The sequence below is a fragment of the Ailuropoda melanoleuca genome, chromosome 9, assembly GCF_002007445.2.
Source record: "Ailuropoda melanoleuca isolate Jingjing chromosome 9, ASM200744v2, whole genome shotgun sequence".
Classification (NCBI taxonomy): Eukaryota; Metazoa; Chordata; class Mammalia; order Carnivora; family Ursidae; genus Ailuropoda; species Ailuropoda melanoleuca.
The window spans coordinates 69674494-69694490 of NC_048226.1; the positions used below are offsets into that span (position 1 = coordinate 69674494).

General features: G+C 37.1%; 1 protein-coding gene across 1 annotated transcript in view; it reads right to left on the reverse strand.

Annotated features, from left to right (window-relative positions):
• UBR5 (ubiquitin protein ligase E3 component n-recognin 5) overlaps positions 1–19997 on the reverse strand; it is a 137155-nt gene that overhangs the window by 55101 nt on the left and 62057 nt on the right. The window contains exons 15-24 of the mRNA XM_034668516.1: positions 19191–19308; positions 15499–15683; positions 13065–13174; positions 12115–12227; positions 10569–10712; positions 10361–10472; positions 9967–10121; positions 9225–9422; positions 4849–5059; positions 3305–3431 (exon numbers count right to left, since the gene is read on the reverse strand). Coding sequence (XP_034524407.1) covers positions 3305–3431; positions 4849–5059; positions 9225–9422; positions 9967–10121; positions 10361–10472; positions 10569–10712; positions 12115–12227; positions 13065–13174; positions 15499–15683; positions 19191–19308 — 1473 coding nt within the window. The remainder of the gene's footprint in view (positions 1–3304; positions 3432–4848; positions 5060–9224; positions 9423–9966; positions 10122–10360; positions 10473–10568; positions 10713–12114; positions 12228–13064; positions 13175–15498; positions 15684–19190; positions 19309–19997) is intronic.

A 19997-nucleotide genomic window follows, 5' to 3' on the forward strand; every position in this document is an offset into this window, starting at 1 on the left:
ACAAACACAGACCTTGTTAGGGGAATGGGTAACTACCTGTATAAAGATCTATACCTCTGAATAAAAGCTTACAAAGCCTACAAAATTAATGTTACACACTAACAGCAATTAAGAGAGCACATAAGGCAAATCCCTTCCATCAGCCACAATTTTAGAGTCTCTAAATGAATAAAGACTAAAAATCCAATTATAAGGGCCAGGTAACACATAAGGGACTTCATTCTCCCATGCAGATTTAATCCCAAAGACATGACATTTCTCTGATGTGAAAGACCTACCACCTTACCAGGTGACCCTTATATGTCTACAAGTAAGTAATTTAGGAAGATTTTTATTAATGTTTGAATCTTCTAATTATAATTGTTGTGTGATCCAAGGGTAAATGTGTTTTCCATATCGATACACTTTCCATTTTATAAGGAATTTTTTTAAAAGCTTTTACAAAACTTCTTTTAGAGGCTACTTTCAGGAACATATCTATTTTATAAAGCTTATGTATGATGATGTACCTTTGGGAAGAGAAACATTCTTTGGAAGGATTCTGCAAAGTAAATTTTAATGTCTCAAATAATATATTCATTATTATAGTATACACTATCAAAAAATACCTACAGTTAATATTTTTATGGTATCGATGTCTTCCCTCTCCCAATTTAGAAATCTGAGTTTAAGAGTTTTTAGAATATGGAAGGGAGCAAGGCACAGGGATTCTTTCAGTCGAGGTCACTTCTCTGTCCGAAGACCTCATCCAGAGAGAAAGGCAGGCTCCTTACCAGGTAACAGCACACACCAGGGTGACTGTTCACACTGTGATATTCCTAAATAATCTTAATTAAGCTCAACACAGACACTTGGTATCCCAGTGTGTCTTACTCAAAACACAGAGAGAGAGAGAGAGAGAGAAAGAGAAAATCAGCAATTAAGTGGGAGGCACTGCAAATAACCTGAAAATAAATGCATGTTTGGGGCCTATTAAGAAGAATGCTTACATCAGGGTCACAAACTCAATGCCTACAGGGCCCAGAAGGCAGTATCAACTGAGGAAAGGGCAGTCAGGTCTAAGAAGTAGGGAGTAATGGCAAACTAGAGGTATACATGCTTATCTAAAGGCATTCAAATTTTTAAAGAAAAAAATTTTTAACAGTGCACAGGACAAAGAAAACATGTGGGCTATTCTCCAACCTCTAGCTTAGAGTAGGCTAAGAATAAAATGAAGATAAATTGAGACCATAGTCTCATCTTGAACTTGCAAACTCCCAACTCTGTTGTTGTGATGTAGTCAATTCAATATTAAATGAGGGGGTCATTCCTTTGTCATTTTAAAAAATTGTCCTTAACCACTTTTCTTCATTAGGTCTTGGGAACATTTTTAAGTACAATGCCCAGCTCCTCATATAGATTCTTTAAAAACAAAAAACAAAAAACAAAAAAAAGAAAATTATTCTTCAAGATGTTGTACACAATTCATGAAGATTCACCTGTATCCTCAGTGGCTGAGGACAATACTGAGGAGATACCACCTTGGCTGCTAAGATTCAGAGTTTTGACATTTCTTCGTAAAGGCTTGCCTGGAGTCATCGTATTTTCTGACAATATGGAAGAATTCAAGGATGATGTAATTTCCTCTTTGTAAGCACGTTATATCCATGCTACAGAAGCCTTAGAATCCAGTCATGTTCAAACATACCACTGTGACAAAAAAGCGAAGGTCATGTGTCTTCCAGATTAACAATCTCTAGAGTACATACACCTGCAATCAGATGCATCAATCAAGCTTTCCACTAAATCTGCCCTTTGTACTCAGGAACTATGAGTCACATAACAAAACTTCTGAGTCAAATCATCATCTGAAGACATTTAACAGTACTCCATTCAATATTGAAACTGCATCAGTTTTGAGCTTACAGCTCATGAATCCCAGCCTGCATACTCATCAAGGGGCATCGCCTAGAAAATCCATTGTAGGCTAGAGGAGGGTTTCACTTCAATGAAGCAGAGTCTGTGGACTTCCTACTGCCCGGCGTGGATAATAAGACTCCTGTGCTTTCATCTGTTCAACCGGCAGCCCTGAGTTTGAACTGGTTAAGAGCACTGCAGTGAAATCTTCGGCAAATGCCTCAAAGGAGCTTACTCTGCAAATTATTTCTGTGAGCAACACATCACCCACTCTTGAAGCTCCTTTTAGTCTTTGCCTTCAAAATAATCCTTACATGAAAAAAAGATGGCAGCACTGGCATTGGACCAACCATATCAGAGTCCAACTTGATCTGCACCTGTATTTTCCCTGAGGAAATGAAATACCTGAAATAATTCAGAAACTAATTTCTTCATGAAGAATTTAAGTTGTTTTCCATTTTAGACCAAACATTTTGTCTGCCTAGTGTAGTCCTAAACAAATAAGCTGGTGATAATTTCCATTTTGTATAGTCTACATAAGGTCTTTGTACTGTTTTAAATTATAATTTGGTCACCCATAAATAGTTTGTGATAAACCTCACTTCAGGACATTTTTGAACCTGGGAAGCTATCGATTTTAGAAGAATCATTTTTAAAGGGAAAGCTGGATATGAAACAGAAAATAGGCAAAGAGAGTCTTCATTTTAAGTAGACTTTACAACCTATCACAGCACAGTGAGCAGTGCTTCCGTCAATGATCTCTGTCAAGTGTCCAAGAACTCTGGCTCTCGTGTCTAATATAAACGTGCTTTTTCCTTCAGAAAAAAAACAAAAACAAAAACAAAAAAAAAACCAAAAACAAAACAACTATATCCTGAATTCTTTATATTCTTCATCTATTCAAACACCTAGTAATGTTTTATGTTTTATTAAGGTTTGTCCATCCCGCAACCCAGAGAGCCTGAAAATTTAAAATACCAACATTCACAATACACACCAGCCTTTCACTTCTTCCCAGATCATTAATACATCTGAGAAATTGACCTTAAATAATTGTAATCTGAAAATAAAAGATTGAAGTTCTTTCGATTACTGTTATTACTTGTTCTCCAACTAAAGAAAATAACTTCCTAGGAAACAAGAATGATAAACTTAAAACACATTCAAAGAATCAAGGTTGAACTACTGGTCTAAATTATCTCAAATTTTTAAAGCATCCTAGATCCTACTGTTCTACGCTTAAAACCCTATTAGATATTATCAGATCTTTTCCCAGGGTGATACTGGAAGGAACAAAAACAAAGCAAAAGGACCCACCAATTCATGCATATGATAGGTAAGAGATACATTTTTCTGTATTTGGATTCTGTTTCCGCCAATTAAACTTTCCTGGTAAAAATCACATTACCTTCGACTACTTGATGATCCAGCCCGATTACCTGGGCCATTACTTGATACAACTGATATTGCATTTGCAATGGCCTCAACAGCAGAAAGCCTTTCTGCAAATGTATTTCTTTCAGAGCGCTCTGCTTCTGAAACATAAGAGAAGAAATTAGGATCAATTTAAACTTCAAAAATAACTAAGAGATTAAGTATGTACAGGCCATTAAATGCTAACTGCTATGTATTTTATTTTATTTTTTTTTTTTTAAAGATTTTATTTATTTATTCGACAGAGATAGAGACAGCCAGCGAGTGAGGGAACACAAGCAGGGGGAGTGGGAGGGGAAGAAGCAGGCTCACAGCAGAGGAGCCTGATGTGGGGCTCGATCCCACAACACTGGGATCACACCCTGAGCCGAAGGCAGACGCTTAACCGCTGTGCCACCCAGGCGCCCCTGCTATGTATTTTAGTACTCTAATTCACATACGAGATAATGAATAGCTTAATTTGTTCCTCCTTGGAGCAACAGACACTTAAGATAGATTTAACTATGGCCTTTAATATGTGAATTATTTCCTTATTCTGCCTTACTTTTCAACCCCCAAAGGTTAAAAAATAAGATTATTTATAAATAGACTGAAATCAGCTTTCACTACCAAGGAAGAAGACCACCCACAACTCAGTACCTCAGTCTTGGCTTATATACTACTTATCCTTCTTTAATGATAAGGAAATAAAGGTTAGAAACCTACAAACCAAAAAGAAAAAGGAAAAGGAAAAGAAAAGAAAAAAGGAGAGAGAAGAGAAGAGAAGAGAAGAGAAGAGAAGAGAAGAGAAGAGAAGAGAAGAGAAGAGGAAAAAGGAAGGGAAGGGAAGGGAAGGGAAGGGAAGGGAAGGGAAGGGAAGGGAAGGGAAGGGAAAGGAGAAGGGGTAGGGGAAGGGGTAAGGGGAAGGGGAAGGGAAGGAAAAAAGAAAAAGAAAAAAGAAACCTGCAAAACCACTACTAGCTACCATAGTGTATCATTGGTGGAATTTAGAATGGGGAAAAACATTATGAACCACATAATTGCACTTAGGCTTGCAGATTTCCCCTTCATTTAACCATTTAAAACGTTTAGGACAAAGAAGCTTATTTTTCCCAAAACATCTCATAACTCACTAGGTGGTTTTTTCCTCTACATTCTGAAAATTGGGATAAAAGTTGCTTCAGTATAACTTGCTTTAACTAGCTAAATAATTCTCATGGTCATAAAAGTCATCTGCTATTACAAAATCAGTAAATCTCATTAAGCATTACACATATAGTTTGTATGTATCAGATAACAGAACTCAAAACAACAAAACACACTGATAAAAAGTTATCTGCTTATGTTACATACTCATCCTAACAAGAGGACACACATCTTTACCTCCTATGAATGTCGAAACTTCTAGGTTTTACAAAACAAAGAAAAAGTACACACAAATTCTTCACAGTGATTTCCTTTTCTTTCCTTTAATAGTTGTTATATTTTCAAAACTGCCTAAAATTCCTTTTAAAACCTTGTTATAGTTCTTATTCTCACCCTCTTCTTCTTTAGTTTCCTTATTGCTGGTTGGAAAACAAACTGATACACAAGCATGCAAAATATTTCGGTTTCCGTCACATCTGTGGCCGATGAATGTCTGTAGCATCTGTAGATTCTGCTCTAAAACAACCGCTTGCTCAAGATTCATGAGATACTGTCGACAGGCCTCATAGTCACAGCGTAGAATGTGCTGCATTAAAGTTTGTTTCTGTGCTCAGACAAATTAGGGAAAAAACTTCAATGAATTTGAATAGCACATTACACATGCCAAAAATTCCTCATTTTATCTTTCACACAATAATATAATCAGCTCTGAAAGTAAGTGGAGACAAGGTAGCCTGTTAAAGGAGTTAAAATTAAGGGTACCCTTTAAGCACAGTATATAACTGACAGGAACAGAAAAGGGTGGATAAATTTTCTGTAAAGGACCAGTAAATATTTTCAGCTTTTGCAACTAACTTATCTCTGGCTGCGGCAGGAAAGCCACCATATACAATACACAAATGAATGACGGTGACTGGATCCGGCCTGCAGTTCAGTCTGCCAACTCCTGGTTTATATTAGATCTTATGTAACTAATGAATTAGAATTCTATTAATATTGTTAATCAATTAGGCAAAGAGTATATATTTTATATAGGCTTACTCACACCCTCTTATGCTCATGAAGGTTCTATCATATGTGGTACGTGAAAACCAAAACCTTCAAGTCCCCCAGAAATCACGACAGATGCAGATGGAATGCCTCAGAGGTGACAACTAATGTACTTCATTGTCAAAGACATGGTAATACTAGTAATTTATAAGAACATTTCAAGAACTACCTGAGAAACAGCATGCTATAGACTGAGTATCTATGGCCCCCAAAATTCGTATGTTGAAAGCTAATCTCCAGTGTAATGGTATTTGGAGGTGGGGCCTCTGAGAAGTAATTAAGTCATGAGGGTGGTGCCTTCGTGGGTGGGATTAGTGCCCTTAAAAGGGATGGAAGAGACCAGAGTTCTCCCCCTCCCACCAAATGAGAATACATGGCTATCTATGAAAAAATAAATGGCCCCCACCAGACACCAAATCTGCCCACACCTTGATCTTGGACTTCCAGCCTCCAGAACTCTAAGAAATTTCTGTTGTTTATAAGCCAGTCTAATCTATAGCAACCTGAACAGACTAAGACACAGCATGAATAAATCAAGGAGTTGAAATGTACTCCTTCCAGAATTAACACTGTAGTTAAGAGATTTTAATGGACTAAATATAAAGCATTAGTTTTGGAAAATGCATAAATTTGTTCATTTTAACTAAAATTAAGAACTGGGAAAAGAGTGTGTGGAATACAAAGGGAAGAAGAAAGATGTATTTGAACAACTTTATCACCTCTCCCCCAAACTATTTAAATGATCTATCCCCTTCCCCCAATCTTATGGAGAGGAAGAAAGGTAAAAGTGGGGGTTGGTGGGGGAGGAAGGACAAAAAATACAGTTAAAAAACTATTTTCAGTACCTGCCCCATGGGAGACAGGCCATTTTGACTGTGGCACTAAAACACTGAGGTGAGAGCATACATTTTAAGCTCTAGTTCAAGAGTATGAGGCAGAACACATAAGATTAAACTTTCCAAAGTCCAGCAACATATGTGGAACAATTCATATGTTGAGAGAATATGTCAAAGGCTCTCCAAAGAATAAAAAGCACATTACTATTTAAAGTAAAGTCAAGATATTCTGCTGCATACTCTGTGACATAAAAGGTTTTCAAGCAATCAGCCAGTCAGCCAGTTGGAAGCAGCTCCAGGGAACTCTCATCTCCAACCTGCTCTCCATGGGCTCTCACCCTGAGAGTTACCAATACCACACTTACTGTGTTACAAGCAAAGAGTTTATTCTGCATCACTATATGTCACTATATTCGTCACCTACTCTTATAACAAAAGGCAGAGTGAATTCAAGTGAAATATTTTTTGCCGTCTACTGTGCACCAAGCCCAACTTTCGGAGGTACAAAGATAAATGGTGGCACACTTTATCCCTACCCATGGGATCATGACACATTTTATCTTTACCCCTGAGATGCTGACAAAATGCAGAGGTCACAGAATCAAATACCTACAGAAGCATCTGAAGTAATACAAATAATGGAGGAGGCTGGGGGTAAAGAGAGAACACAAACTGTACCATAAATAAAGGGCAACATTCAGAGCAATTAAGTATTGGGAACCGCGATAAACTGGAGACCACATACAGCCTCTAAAGGGGGCACGCTAATGGCTTTATGATGGCCCAGTGTTTCCAGATCTTCCCATTTTTAAGAACAACTGAAAATCTGGATTTTAAAGAAAAATCCTGTGGTTTTTAAATGTTGGCAACCAATCAAGAATTTTAAAATGACATGAAGGTTATTTCTAGGGGCCAAGTTCAGGCCACAGCCACCTCCTTAACCACACCCCTACCAGTTTGGAACCTCTAGTCTAATAGGTTATAATCAAAACTAAACCAACAATATGAGCACTGAGTCTCTAAATAACAAGCTTATAGGCAGCTCTCAGGAGTACTGAGATTCAGACTATTTTGGATGCAATTCTAAGAAGTTTGCTTTCACCTCCAACCTAATGGAGGGTAAATAAGCCCCCATACCAAGTTCTATTTCCATTCTTTATAGAAAATCTCCTCACAAGAGCTGTCTATTTTCTCCTTGGCCCACTCTAATCAGGCTTTCATCCCCGTTGTCAAGAATGACCCAGATGGAGCCAAATCCCCAGTCACATTCAGCACTTGCCTTGTTTGCCCTACAGCATCACTGGACATGGTTGACACACTGCACCCTGCTTGACACATACCTGTCACCTGGCTTCCAAGACAACACTCATTCTAGTTTTCCTCCAACCCCTGTGGATGCTGCTCCTTTTCAGTCTCTTATGCAGGTTCCTCTTTTATCTCCCTGGCCACTTAAATGTTGATACTATTCTCATGGCTCAGTCCTTACGCCTCATTTCTTCTCCATAACCTTGATAATCTCCTTCAGTGTAATTCCTCTAAATATCAAAGATGTACTGTCAGCTCCTAATTCTCCATCTTGCTCTGGGTCTTCAGACTTAACAGATCTAACTTTCTATTTACCACCTCCTCTTGGATATCTGATAGTCACCTTAAACTCTGTGTGTCTAAAACCAAACTCCTGCTGTCTGCCCCTCCCTCCTCAACCTGCTCCATCCCTAGTCTCCATCTCCATAAATGCCAACTTCATTCCTCCAAAACCTTTGGCCCTCTTGCTTCCTCTATTTGACACCCATATTGTGCCATAATAAGCAAATCCTGTTGGCTCTACCAACAACCACAGCTAGTATACCTAGAATTAAACCCCTTCTCCTTCATAACTCCACCTCCTGGGCCAAGCCACCATCCCCTCCCAGCTGGACCGCTTGAATAGCCCCCTCACAGGCCTCCCAACTTCCAAACTGTCCCCTAGTAGTCTCGGCAGGTTAACAGTGATCCTTTGAAAAAGTAAGTCAAATCAAGTCAAACTGCTCAAATTGCTCCAGTAAGTTCTGGTGGTACTGCCTCTTCATCTAACACACACCTCATCGATGTAACATGTTCAAAACTAAACTCAGCCTCTTCCCTCATCCCTTCTGTCCCTCCTATTTTTTCCTCTCCCCACAACCACACCGATATCAGAAGCTTTGTAACTCCTTCCTGTCACTTACTGCTGATGACCAGCACCAAGCTTTAAAGCTTCTACTTCCTTAAGATCTCTTGAATCCACCCCTCTTCCTCATTTCCAAGAGTTCAAGCTTACTTTGTTTCTAACCTGGATAACTTCACAAGCCTTTTTATCTGGTCTCTACTTCTTTTAAAAAGGCAGTTTAAAATCCTTCTCCTCTCGACTTTCAGGGGAAAGCTCATACCCCTCAGGTTAGCACACAAGGTACCCTAGTGCCTTTCTCCAGACTTGGCAACTTGTTACTCACTGACCCATATGAGCCTTATCTTCTGGTTATATCAACAGAATGTACACGGTCTCCCAACATATTGAGATTCACAGAGGCTGTTCTTGGTGCTTGGGATAACACCTCCCACCTTCAGTTGTTGTCTAGGACACTCCTATCTGACTATTCAAAGCTGTGTTCATGCATCACCTCCTCAGAGAAGCCTTCTCTCCAGTCACAGTCTGATTTATATCCCACCCCTTTGTGCTCCTACAATACTGTGCATGCCTTAAACACTTACACTGTCATCTTCCGTTCACTCATCTCTCTTGTCCTAAGAGACTACTACCACCTACAACGAGGGTTAACAAATAATCTACTCAAGATTGTTTTCCCCAGACTCTAGCAGTATCCTGTGAATTAAAATGCCACATAGTTTCAAAAGTCAAGTTACCTCTACAGCCATGATGATAATAGCAGCTTTCTTTTTGATTGTTGAATTGGCAGGAAGATTTATTAAAGAATGTACACCCATTCCAAGACTACTAATAGGTGGAAGATCAAGCCAGTCAGGATCCCTTATTCCTCCCATGCAATCTTTGGCCATTGGGTAGATAGTACCATTTCCATCTCGAAGAATAATAGGAGACTCCTATAACAGAGGGGAAATAATAAAATTTGGCTCCCAATCAAAAACGCTTTGATTTTGATTTTTACAACAGGTATATTTATTTTCAAATTAGATTCAAATTAGATTTTCAATTAGATTAGTGTATGTGTGTATGTGTATATATGTATATATACATATACTTTTATATAATACTATTTCTTTCTTTCTTTCTTTTTTTTTTTTTAGGATTTTATTTACCTGACAGAGAGTGCACACAAGCAGGGGGAGCAGCAGAGGGAGAGGGAGAAGCATACTCCCCACTGAGCAGGGAGCCCGATGCACGGCTCAATCCCAGGACCCCAGGATCATGACCTGAGCTAAAGGCAGATGCTTAACCAACTGAGCTACCCAGGTGCCCCTAGATTATAGTTTATATGGATCAAATAAGAAATCCAGTATTAATTGTGCTTGACAGTCTAAATTCTTCAATAGTTTAATTACAAGCATATCAGAGTTCAACCCTAGGCTTTACAAAAATGTCAACGTTGTCCTATCAGTTTTCGAAAGCAAAAATAAGCCTCCATACCTGTCCAGCAGTGAAAATGGCTACATTCCTCTCATTCTGACCAAGGAAAGCAATGCTGCTTGTAGGGAAATTGTTCTCCTGTTCTGCTTTTCCTGTAGCAAGATCAAAGATACAGTACCGTACCCAATTTCCAGTCTTCAAAACAGCATGCACACCTTCGGAAAACATAAATGTAAAAAAAATGTTATACATCTTTAGTAATCTCTAATAAGTGCCTACCAAATTTCAACATCTCTGGTCACATTTGAAATGTAGATTCATTTCATTCTGTAACATTACACACAAGGGACAAAAACTGCCAAACACCTCAAACCACTTTATCCTATACCCATTTACTACACAAGTATTAATAGGATATAAAGTAGGAGAGCTGAAAAAGTTACAAAATCTTTACCTTTGGAATCCACATTCACTGCTAATATTTCTGTTTTTTCAGGTATACAAAGCTTTTTAGGAGTCCTCTGGAAACAGTCAGGAACTTTTGGTGTTCCACCAGTTTTGACAACCTACATGACACAAAAGGAAACCTGCTCTCAAACTCCGTAACACACTCAAGTAGTCAGTCCCAACATTCACCTGCTGAGTGATCCCTCTACACCTACCTGCAGTTCATCAATTCTAAGTAACCTACAATCCTGCAGGAGAGAAGAAGGGTCAGCATCTGAACCAGAGCTGCTCTGACAGTTTGTATTACTGGACGTTCCTGGAAATTTTACTGCAACATAGGCACCATCCACTTTTAGCACCTAGAAGTATAGGCAAATATGCTGGGTATTAACACCAACTTATATGAAATTAATGTGCAAATTATATCCATTGAACTAATTTAACGTTGAAGGCATTTATTTTCTTATATTTTCTTAATGATCACCAAGTTACAAAATTAATCTGAGCTTGAAAAAAAAATTAACCTAAACAGACTCACCAAAGCTTTGCTGTTGATATCTGCATGTGAGGCTTACCAGACCATAACTGACCCACATAGCCAGCACTTACGGCCAGCAGATGTTTAGCAATCAACTGAAAAAATGAAGTATAACCCTTGAAATTCTCCCATCCTTCCTCTTTATTCGTTCAGAGCCCTGCTGTGTGAAAGAACTTTCACGATGATGGCAATGTTCTATATCTGCACTGCCTAATATGGTAGATACTAGCCGTAAGTGGCTACTGAGCACCTGAAATGGGGCTAACGTGACTGAACAGCTGACTTTTTTATGTTATTTAATTTTAGTAAATTTAACTAGCCACATATATAGTTAGTGGCTACCGTTTTGGACAACATAGGTAGAGAGTCAGCAATACACAGAAAGATAAGCACAGGACTTGAGACCAGAGTACGTGAGTCCTACCTCAGCTACTTGTTGTTTCTGATGTTGAGCCAGTGTGATCTTCTCAGAGGAAATACCTGCCCATAAACTACAGTTCTATTTTGAGAATCAAATGGAATAGTGCGTGAAAAAGGCCTTTGTAAACTACAGGGGATGGCATACCTACTCTTCCCCTTAAGTACAAATGGAAGACCATCAACTTCAGAAACAAATGAGCAATCAGAAAAACCTTTACTTTGCAGATATTCTTCAGCTAGAGATCCATTTTGTTTTCCAGTATGTGTGGAGGGAAAGGTGAAATTAATGGCGAAATTAATGGCATTCCAGCTGATGGACTCTACCCACTTGTTTTCTTAGAAAGTGAGACCATCTCCAGAAAGAAGGGAAAAGAAACTAGAAGGTGACTTGAAGACAACAAAGACTTTTAAATGTTAAGGAAGTTTTTAAATGTTATGGAAGATGATCTCTTCTTCAGAACTGTCTAATAGCTCCAAAGAACGGAGTGTATCAAAAAGTAACATATAATCTCAAAAAATATATATATAATCTCTTTGCAACTTTTTGGCAAATCTAAAATTATTCCAAAATAACACTTTTTAAAGAAAGCAACATATCACCATAAATGCTCAAGAAGAGGCCTCAGAGTCATCTATGCATCTTCAGGGACAGAGAAGATATCTGCAACAGGCTACGGGCTCACTGAAAGTGATGAACGGAGCAGCTTTGAGGAAAGGGCTGAACACTCACCAACCATAAATTCTTGGATAACGATACTGTTCTAATTCTGGTAATAATTAATTCTTAGATATTTTGAACAAACCTTGCCAACAGGAACATTCTTAACATCTTCCACAAAAACGACTTCTCGAAGAGACCACTGCTCTTCGTTCACCTTTTCCTCCTCTTTCGGGGCAGGGGTGGACCGTCGTCGTTCTTAGACAACAACAAAATGGTAAGTACCAAAAAGAAAATGTAAAAAAGACTTTATAGATTTCATCTAAATATATGAAAAAAGATCATCTGTAAAGGGATACATAACTGATATCTAAATAACAATTCTGTGAACTACTGCTTTATGATGTTTTATGACCAACTTCCACTTCAAATGACCTCATAGTGAAAAATAACCATATCTGTTAATGCCTAGTGAGATTAATACTACTGCAAACAACACAAAGAAGAAATAACAAAACTTATTTTGAACCCTTAAAATTAGAGTTATCTGACCAAGGTTTAAAATAAAAGATCTGTTAGGCTATTCTTAAAACTATAACATAACTATTCAAAGTCTAACTTTCAGTTTCCTCAGGTGCAAAGCAAATACATTACAAAATAAATTTATTTTGAGGACTTTTCGAAAAAAACTCTTTAAATCCAAGGTGCAATAATGAGTCTAGGTTCATGAATTCTACAAATTCAGAGCAAAAACTATGACCGAACCATAACCAATTTACAATAAAAACAGTCTCAACAAAGGTGGGCAGATATTCTAATTAGTGGCAGTTATTTCCCACTATTACTATGAAGCATTTTACAAATTATAAAACACTCTTAACTCTCAAAAACAACAGGAGTAGCAACACTGTAAATACCATTTTTTTCATTTAAATAAAGCTATGCACACACAAAAAAATCAAACTGGTAGAAATACAACTTCTATGAAAAGATATTAAAAATGGTATATGAGTTGCCTCAAACCATAAACAGACTGAACACAGCTGTCTGCCTGGCACCTTATTTTGACCAATGTACACTACACATAAAACTTACTGTATGGCATCGATGCACTGCTGGCAATTGAGGACGCATCACTGCACGTGGACGCTGGAGACGGTGGGGGACCCATTTCTGTTTTCACTGGCTCCTGCTTACTTTCAGGCCTGAGATTAGAAATAAGATTCTCCTCATTATTAGGAAAATGAAATATGAGGAACTTGTCAGATGATTTTTAAGACTCAAGTTTATTCTTGTACAGGAATGAAATACTAAAAACTTGTACAAAGTGGTCTATTTCTAGAACTCAAGGTACCGAAAAAGGTACACAGTGCATACTTCAAATTCTCAGGAATGTTTTAAAAGAAAGAAAAGAAAAATACACCACATAAAGCTATCAACAACATGGAACAATGACTCAGATAAGCCTTATCTCAGAATAACAACAAAAACTACACTCAATTTAGCCTAAGCCTCTTGAGCAAACAAGTTTCACACTTCAGTGAACTCTGACTTGGACATAAGAAAATGGTAGTGGAAAATAAATAAAATGCCAACTAGATCATTAATTTCTTAGAGTTCAAAGAAGGAACTCTACTCACAATGGTTTACAAAAATTTATTCTTGAACCACCTGGTGATGAACCATCATCTGTTATAACCAAAATGAGAAATTACAGAATTAATAAACTATCCCTTTGCACTGAGTTATTTCATTTACCATACCTAAGAAGATACCTACAGTCAGCAACTACACGATATTCTACAGATAGTAAAAACATAAATATGTTTAGTCATTAAAAGGCAAAAGTCAATTTTTAATCAGAAAAGTCACCTATTACTAAGAAATGTGTTATATATAGATCATTCTGGTATATTTTATAATCAGGGCCATCATCTTAACCTACTCGTCTCCTATTACCTCCACCAGGAATTTCACCCGAGTTTAGAAAAAGTCCAGAGAAAACCAGTATTATTTTCACCAGCATCTTGGCAAAGCGCTGAGTACAAGCACACGTGAACACTCGTTCATGGCTGCTCTGCAAATCTCGCCATGCTGCGAACGGGCCGATACTGACTCATCACTACCATGCCTTTACAGTGAATGCACGTCAATGACTTAGCAAAGAAGAGTCTGTTCACATGAAAATGACTATGTTCTTAACATTTAATTTCACTAAGCTCTTTTACTAAGTTAATTAATAAAGATGGCAAATTTCAAAGAAGACATGAAAAACTTCATAAATCACACGATCTCAATAGCATATTCTATTTTAAACTCATTTATATTTGTGCACGTCAAAAATATTTCAACCATTCTTTACAAAGTTTCATAAATAATGAAAATGTCTTTTGTCACTTTTATTTTTAGGATAAAAATCACTGTGATTAGGAAGTCTATAAACCTATTTTGTAAAACAAGGCAGGGAGAGAGAGAGAGAGCACTACCACAAAGCAAGAAGCTTTAATTTGGCAGAAGTTACAATAGCTTTGGTTTATTTTAAGATTATTTTTTTAATTTATTTAACAGTAATCCCTGTGTTTTCTGAACTTCAATTTGCATCTTTAACATTAAGAGGAATAGTAGCGATAAAGACAGCAAATTTACATTCATTACATTCATTTGAGCAAACAAAAAAATTTCAGCACTTTAAAAATCTCTATGTATGGTACAATCCCCATCATCTCTTTTCAACACCTGTGTACATTTTTTAAAAAAGGAAATACATAATAACATTTAAAATGTTATTTCTGAAATATGATAACATTACTCATCCATGTTTCTATAATGGTCACATATTTTTATGTAAGATTAAGAAAAAAGGTTATTTATAAACTTTATTAAAGTTTTTAAAGTTCATATAATAACCAAATTACATTACATACCAATATTTTAAGAGACAAGTAGATGCTTCTAAGTACCAGAGTTAAACAAGATCTAAGTATCCAGCTCCCAAACAATAAGCCAGACTGTGTGTGTGGGCTCCAGACAATTCTGTGGTATTTCTGTTCACATATCCCTCCAACCCCAATATTTACAAATCCTTTATAGAATTTCCCTCCCTGGCATGTTAACTTGTAAAACCCTTCCAAGGATCAAGATGCAGATAAGACATTAGGTAGAAATTAAGATGATTTCACATAGAGAGAGAAGGGCAAAGTTGGCCGATACAGGTAAGGCTGAAAACATTATTACTGCCACACAACAATGGCAAAGGACACACTCTAATGACAGACAAAGACACCAAAGGAGATCCCTACATCTCTACTCCACCTGCTGAACATTAAGAACTATAATACACAAATAGTAACCAAGCTGCAAACAGTTAGTTTGACCAATTCTGTCCAAACTCTTTGGCATCCTCACGAGACCCACCACGGGAGCACTCTTCTATGTCACTGTGCACCTCTAAGTCAGCCCTGACTAGCCCCGTCATATACAGAGCAAACTAGAAACTGCTATAAAACCATAATTAGATTATAGTACTTACTTAGCTTCAGTAGTTTTGCTAGCTTTGTCCATACTTTTCAAGCTCTCAGGAGATCGAAGTTGAAATCTACAGCTATCATTCATATTCCAAACTGACTCCATTAAGACACCAACTTTAGGAATGCCAGCACTAATGGAAAATGCAACTGCTCCAGCATGATAAAGAGGATTATTTCTTAAGCATACCTAGCATACAAAAGAAGAATCACCATCAAAATGACATAATTTTAAAACTAGAAGAGTTGCTTCAAATGTATGAAAATATAATACATGAAAGTATTGTTTCCTAGGTTTTCCCAAAAGTCTTATACCAACAATAATGCTGATAAAAAAGCATTCTTAAATGTCTCCATCAAAAAAACAAAAACAAAACCCCCCCAAAACAAAAAAGGTCTCCATCAAGAATTTGTTCCCAAAATTAAGGAGCAATAATGATTTTAGCACATTAGCTAAAAAATAACTTTTCATGCAACAAAACAAATTTCATGCAACAAATATCCTGACGATTCCGCTGTAAGGAAATAGAACAGAAATAGAGAAGAAACTTTTTTTAAAGGTTGGCATTAAAAAAATAAAATGTGAACAAAACAGTACCACTTTTTGTCGGTTTCTTATAATTTGAAATTACTTTCCTAATTCGTGATGCTATATAGTATATACAGGCTCTATGATTTCATCTCTATGGGTATTTCTTTCCCCCAGAAGACTGCAGTTTTCTAAAAACCAAACGCTTCATTGGATAATATGTTTTTTCTTACATTAAAAAAGAATATGTTAACATCAGTGTTAGAAGTTAATTGAGTTCAGGACTGAATAACCTAAAACATCTCACTGCCAACAAGCACCCTTAGGTCATACCCTGAAACTAATAACCTGCAAGGAGGCACTGTCAAAGACACCAACAATAGTTCCAAATGAGAGACAAACATTATTTCTGGAAATCTCTTGATTTCTCCAATACCTCAGTATTACTAACATTCTGTTCAGTCATCCAGTAACTAATGATTATGTTGTACTTGACAGTGGCATATGTGAAGATCATGTGTTTGGTGGTTTATAATTAACCGTAAGTGACATAGAAGAAGGTGATACAGGGCACCCAGGTGGCTCAGTTGGTTAAGGGTCTGCCTTCAGCTCAGGTCATGATCCCAGGGTCCTGGGATCGAGTCCCATGTCAGGCTCCCTGCTCAGCGGAGAGTCTGCTTCTCCCTCTCCCTCTGCCCCTTCTCCCCACTTGTGCTCTCTGTCACTCACTCTCTCAAACAAATAAATAAAAATCTTAAATAAGAAAGTCTATATTTTGGGGGCGCCTGGGTGGCTCAGTAAGTTAAGTGTCTGCCTTCAGCTCAGGTCATGATCCCATCCCAGGGTCCTGGGATTGAACCCCGCATCCAGCTCCCTGATCAACAGGGAGTCTGCTTCTCCCTCTCTCTCTGCCTATGCTCACTTGCTCTCTGTCAAATAAATAAATAAAATCATTAAAAGAAAAAAAAAAGGAAAGTTTATACTATAAAGAGAAATGTGTTAAGACATTATATTAGAAGATAGGTTATTTATTAATGCTTTCTTATAAAAAAAAATAAATGCACCTTAAAGACAAGGAGATGTGTATTCAGGGTCCAGCATATAGCAAGACATGCAAATGAATAACTGCTAAATACATCACTCGCAACAATTATGATCCAAGAGTGCAGGTGTAGCTGAAAACTCTAAGTGATCAACAGTTATCAAATGACACTTTCCTTGTTCTGTGACTGTGACTATCTTTAAACTCTAGTTTCCTACAGCTTTAAAACAAAACCTTAGCTTCACGACCAAAATATTTTATTTTTTTTTTAATTTTATTTATTTATTTGACAGAGACAGAGACAGAGACAGAGACAGCCAGCGAGAGAGGGAACACAAGCAGGGGGAGTGAGAGAGGAAGAAGCAGGCTCATAGCGGAAGAGCCTGGTGGGGCTCGATCCCATAACGCTGGGATCACGCCCTGAGCCAAAGGCAGATGCTTAACCGCTGTGCCACCCAGGCACCCCTACGACCAAAATATTTTAATACATCACTACCTCTCAGCGATTTAGTGCGAAGCTATTTTGTTTAAAACTTTTTTCAATGCATCTTTAAAGTATTTTTTCTACCCTCCCTGCCTATAGTACCGTCATCCTACAAACTAATAAGGCAAATGCTAGGATATCCTGCTATTATGTGAGTCCAGTGAACAAGAAACTTTGAGAACATCAGAAATCAGAATTTGGACTAAACAGGAAAAGAGGAGCTCCTTGAGAGAGATCTGCCCAAAGTAACTGACATAAATAATGAAGGCTGAACAATATTATTCAAAACAGTGGGTAATCACTGAAGACTTCGTAGCTGGGAGGCCAAGAAAGGAATCAGAACAAGACAACCGTGAATATGACCCCCCCCCACAAAAAAAAAAAAAAAAAAAAAAAAAAAAAGCCACAAAGAAAATTGGGTATATTCAAGCTGGGCTTTGTAGAAAAGTAACAGCTAAAGTGGTGACTATTTTTTTTAAGACATAGGGAATATAAGTAATACCATCTTGTGATCCGGAAAAAAAAAAAAAAAAAACAATTGAAGGAAAGTGCAAGATGACAAAATTAGCACCACACTGTGTAATAAAAATTGTGTAAAAAAAATTAAAATTTGTCTAAGTGATAGGGATTTTAAAACCCTTAGACATTTATTGCAGCATTTGCTGTAATAAATATAGGCATCGAATTTTATCCTGAAGATAAACTTCTAGAGAGTCTATGAATGAGAAATGTAACAACAGTTCTCAAACTCTTTTGGTCTCAGAATCCTTTTTCCCTATTAAGTATTACTGAGGACCCAAAAATCTTTCGTTTATTTGGGTCCTATCTAGTTGGTTTTTAATGTATTATTAATTAAAATGGAGAAATTTTTAAATATTTAACAGTTAAAATAAATAATTTTATGAAATATAACATTTTCAAAAAGAATAGCAAGAAAAGGGGCATTATTTACAATTTTGCAAATCTCTTAATGTCTGATTTAACAGAAGACACTCCCATGTTTGCGTCTGCATTCCATCTGTTGTGATACATTAGTCTGACTGAAGTGTAGGAAGACAATTCAGCTTCACACAGATATGTAAACAGAAGAGAAAGGACTCTGCAGACTCCCTGAAAGAATGGAAAAGCCAGCAGAAGTCCTCGGACCACACTCTGGTCCACTGAGGTCTCAGAAAAATTACCCATCTATAAAATAGGAGCATAAAACCATCTCGGAATCAAAAAAAAGAAACTGGTAGAAACAGAGATCTGACAATACCTCCTGCCTTATGCTGACAGCATCCCCAAGAGCAGTATCTTTCAAACTGCCTGGCTGTTTATCACCTGCGATGTTTGTGAAACACGATGGTGCTTGGGCCGTACCCCCAGACAAACTGAAGAAACGTTTCAGGTAAGGAGCTCCACGTTCTGCATTTAAGTACCGAGTAATTCTTAAAATGAGGCAAATCTGGGAACCTTGCCCCATATGGAAATCTACTGACACTGGGGCAGAAATCTCTCTGCTCAACTACTGAATAAAGAGCACATGCTACCGGAACCTGCTCCTTCAAATGACATTCGTTTGTAAAACTGCGAACAGGGAAAAAAGCGATTTTGAAGAGAAACAATGTCCCTTAGGACAGGTTTCATTCTAATCACTTACCTGGGTACCAACAGTGATGTTCGGCATCGAAGAAATACCAGCACTAGATTTGGGCTTTTTATTTTTTGCTCTAGCTTTCTCTAACATTTTTTTCCTTTGACTAAAAGGAACTACACCCCTGAAAAGGAAAAGTATAAACTAGTCAAGCAAGCAAAAAGCCTATTAAATAAATCTGAAATTACACATATAATAGTATTTTTGCTTCCAAATAGTATCAACATGTACAACTCATTCTTAATTATAACTTGATCATAGGTTTAATACATAATTGGATCCATTTTTATTAAACCTTTAGGGATTAAAATTTACAGAAAATTGGTCACCCAAAATTATTCTTCCAAATAATTATATCTCATTAGTAGATTCCCCTATATTTCTATCAATGCAAATTTACTACCAACTCCTTAAAACACAACAGAAAATACATTTAAAATCCCTAACAGTAAAGGAATAATTAAGGAAGGCACAAAATATTCATCCAACAAAATACTTAAATAACCTTTAAAGTTGTATTTTAAGCAATACCGTTGAATGAAAAAAATCATGAAAAGATACCTTATAGCCTATGCTTCCAATTACGTAAAAGCAAAGTACACATTTACATGTAGGAAAATAAGATTTAAATATTCCTGAATGCTAACAGTAGTTATCTTTAGGTTGTAGGACAGTAGGTGTTGTTTCTACTTTATACTTTTGTAAAATTCCATAATTATAGTCACTATGTGTTACTTGTATAAGGTTTTCTTTTTTTTAAGGTGTTTTCTTTTCTAATATTACTTTGCTCCAAAGTGAAATTTCCCTCCCTAA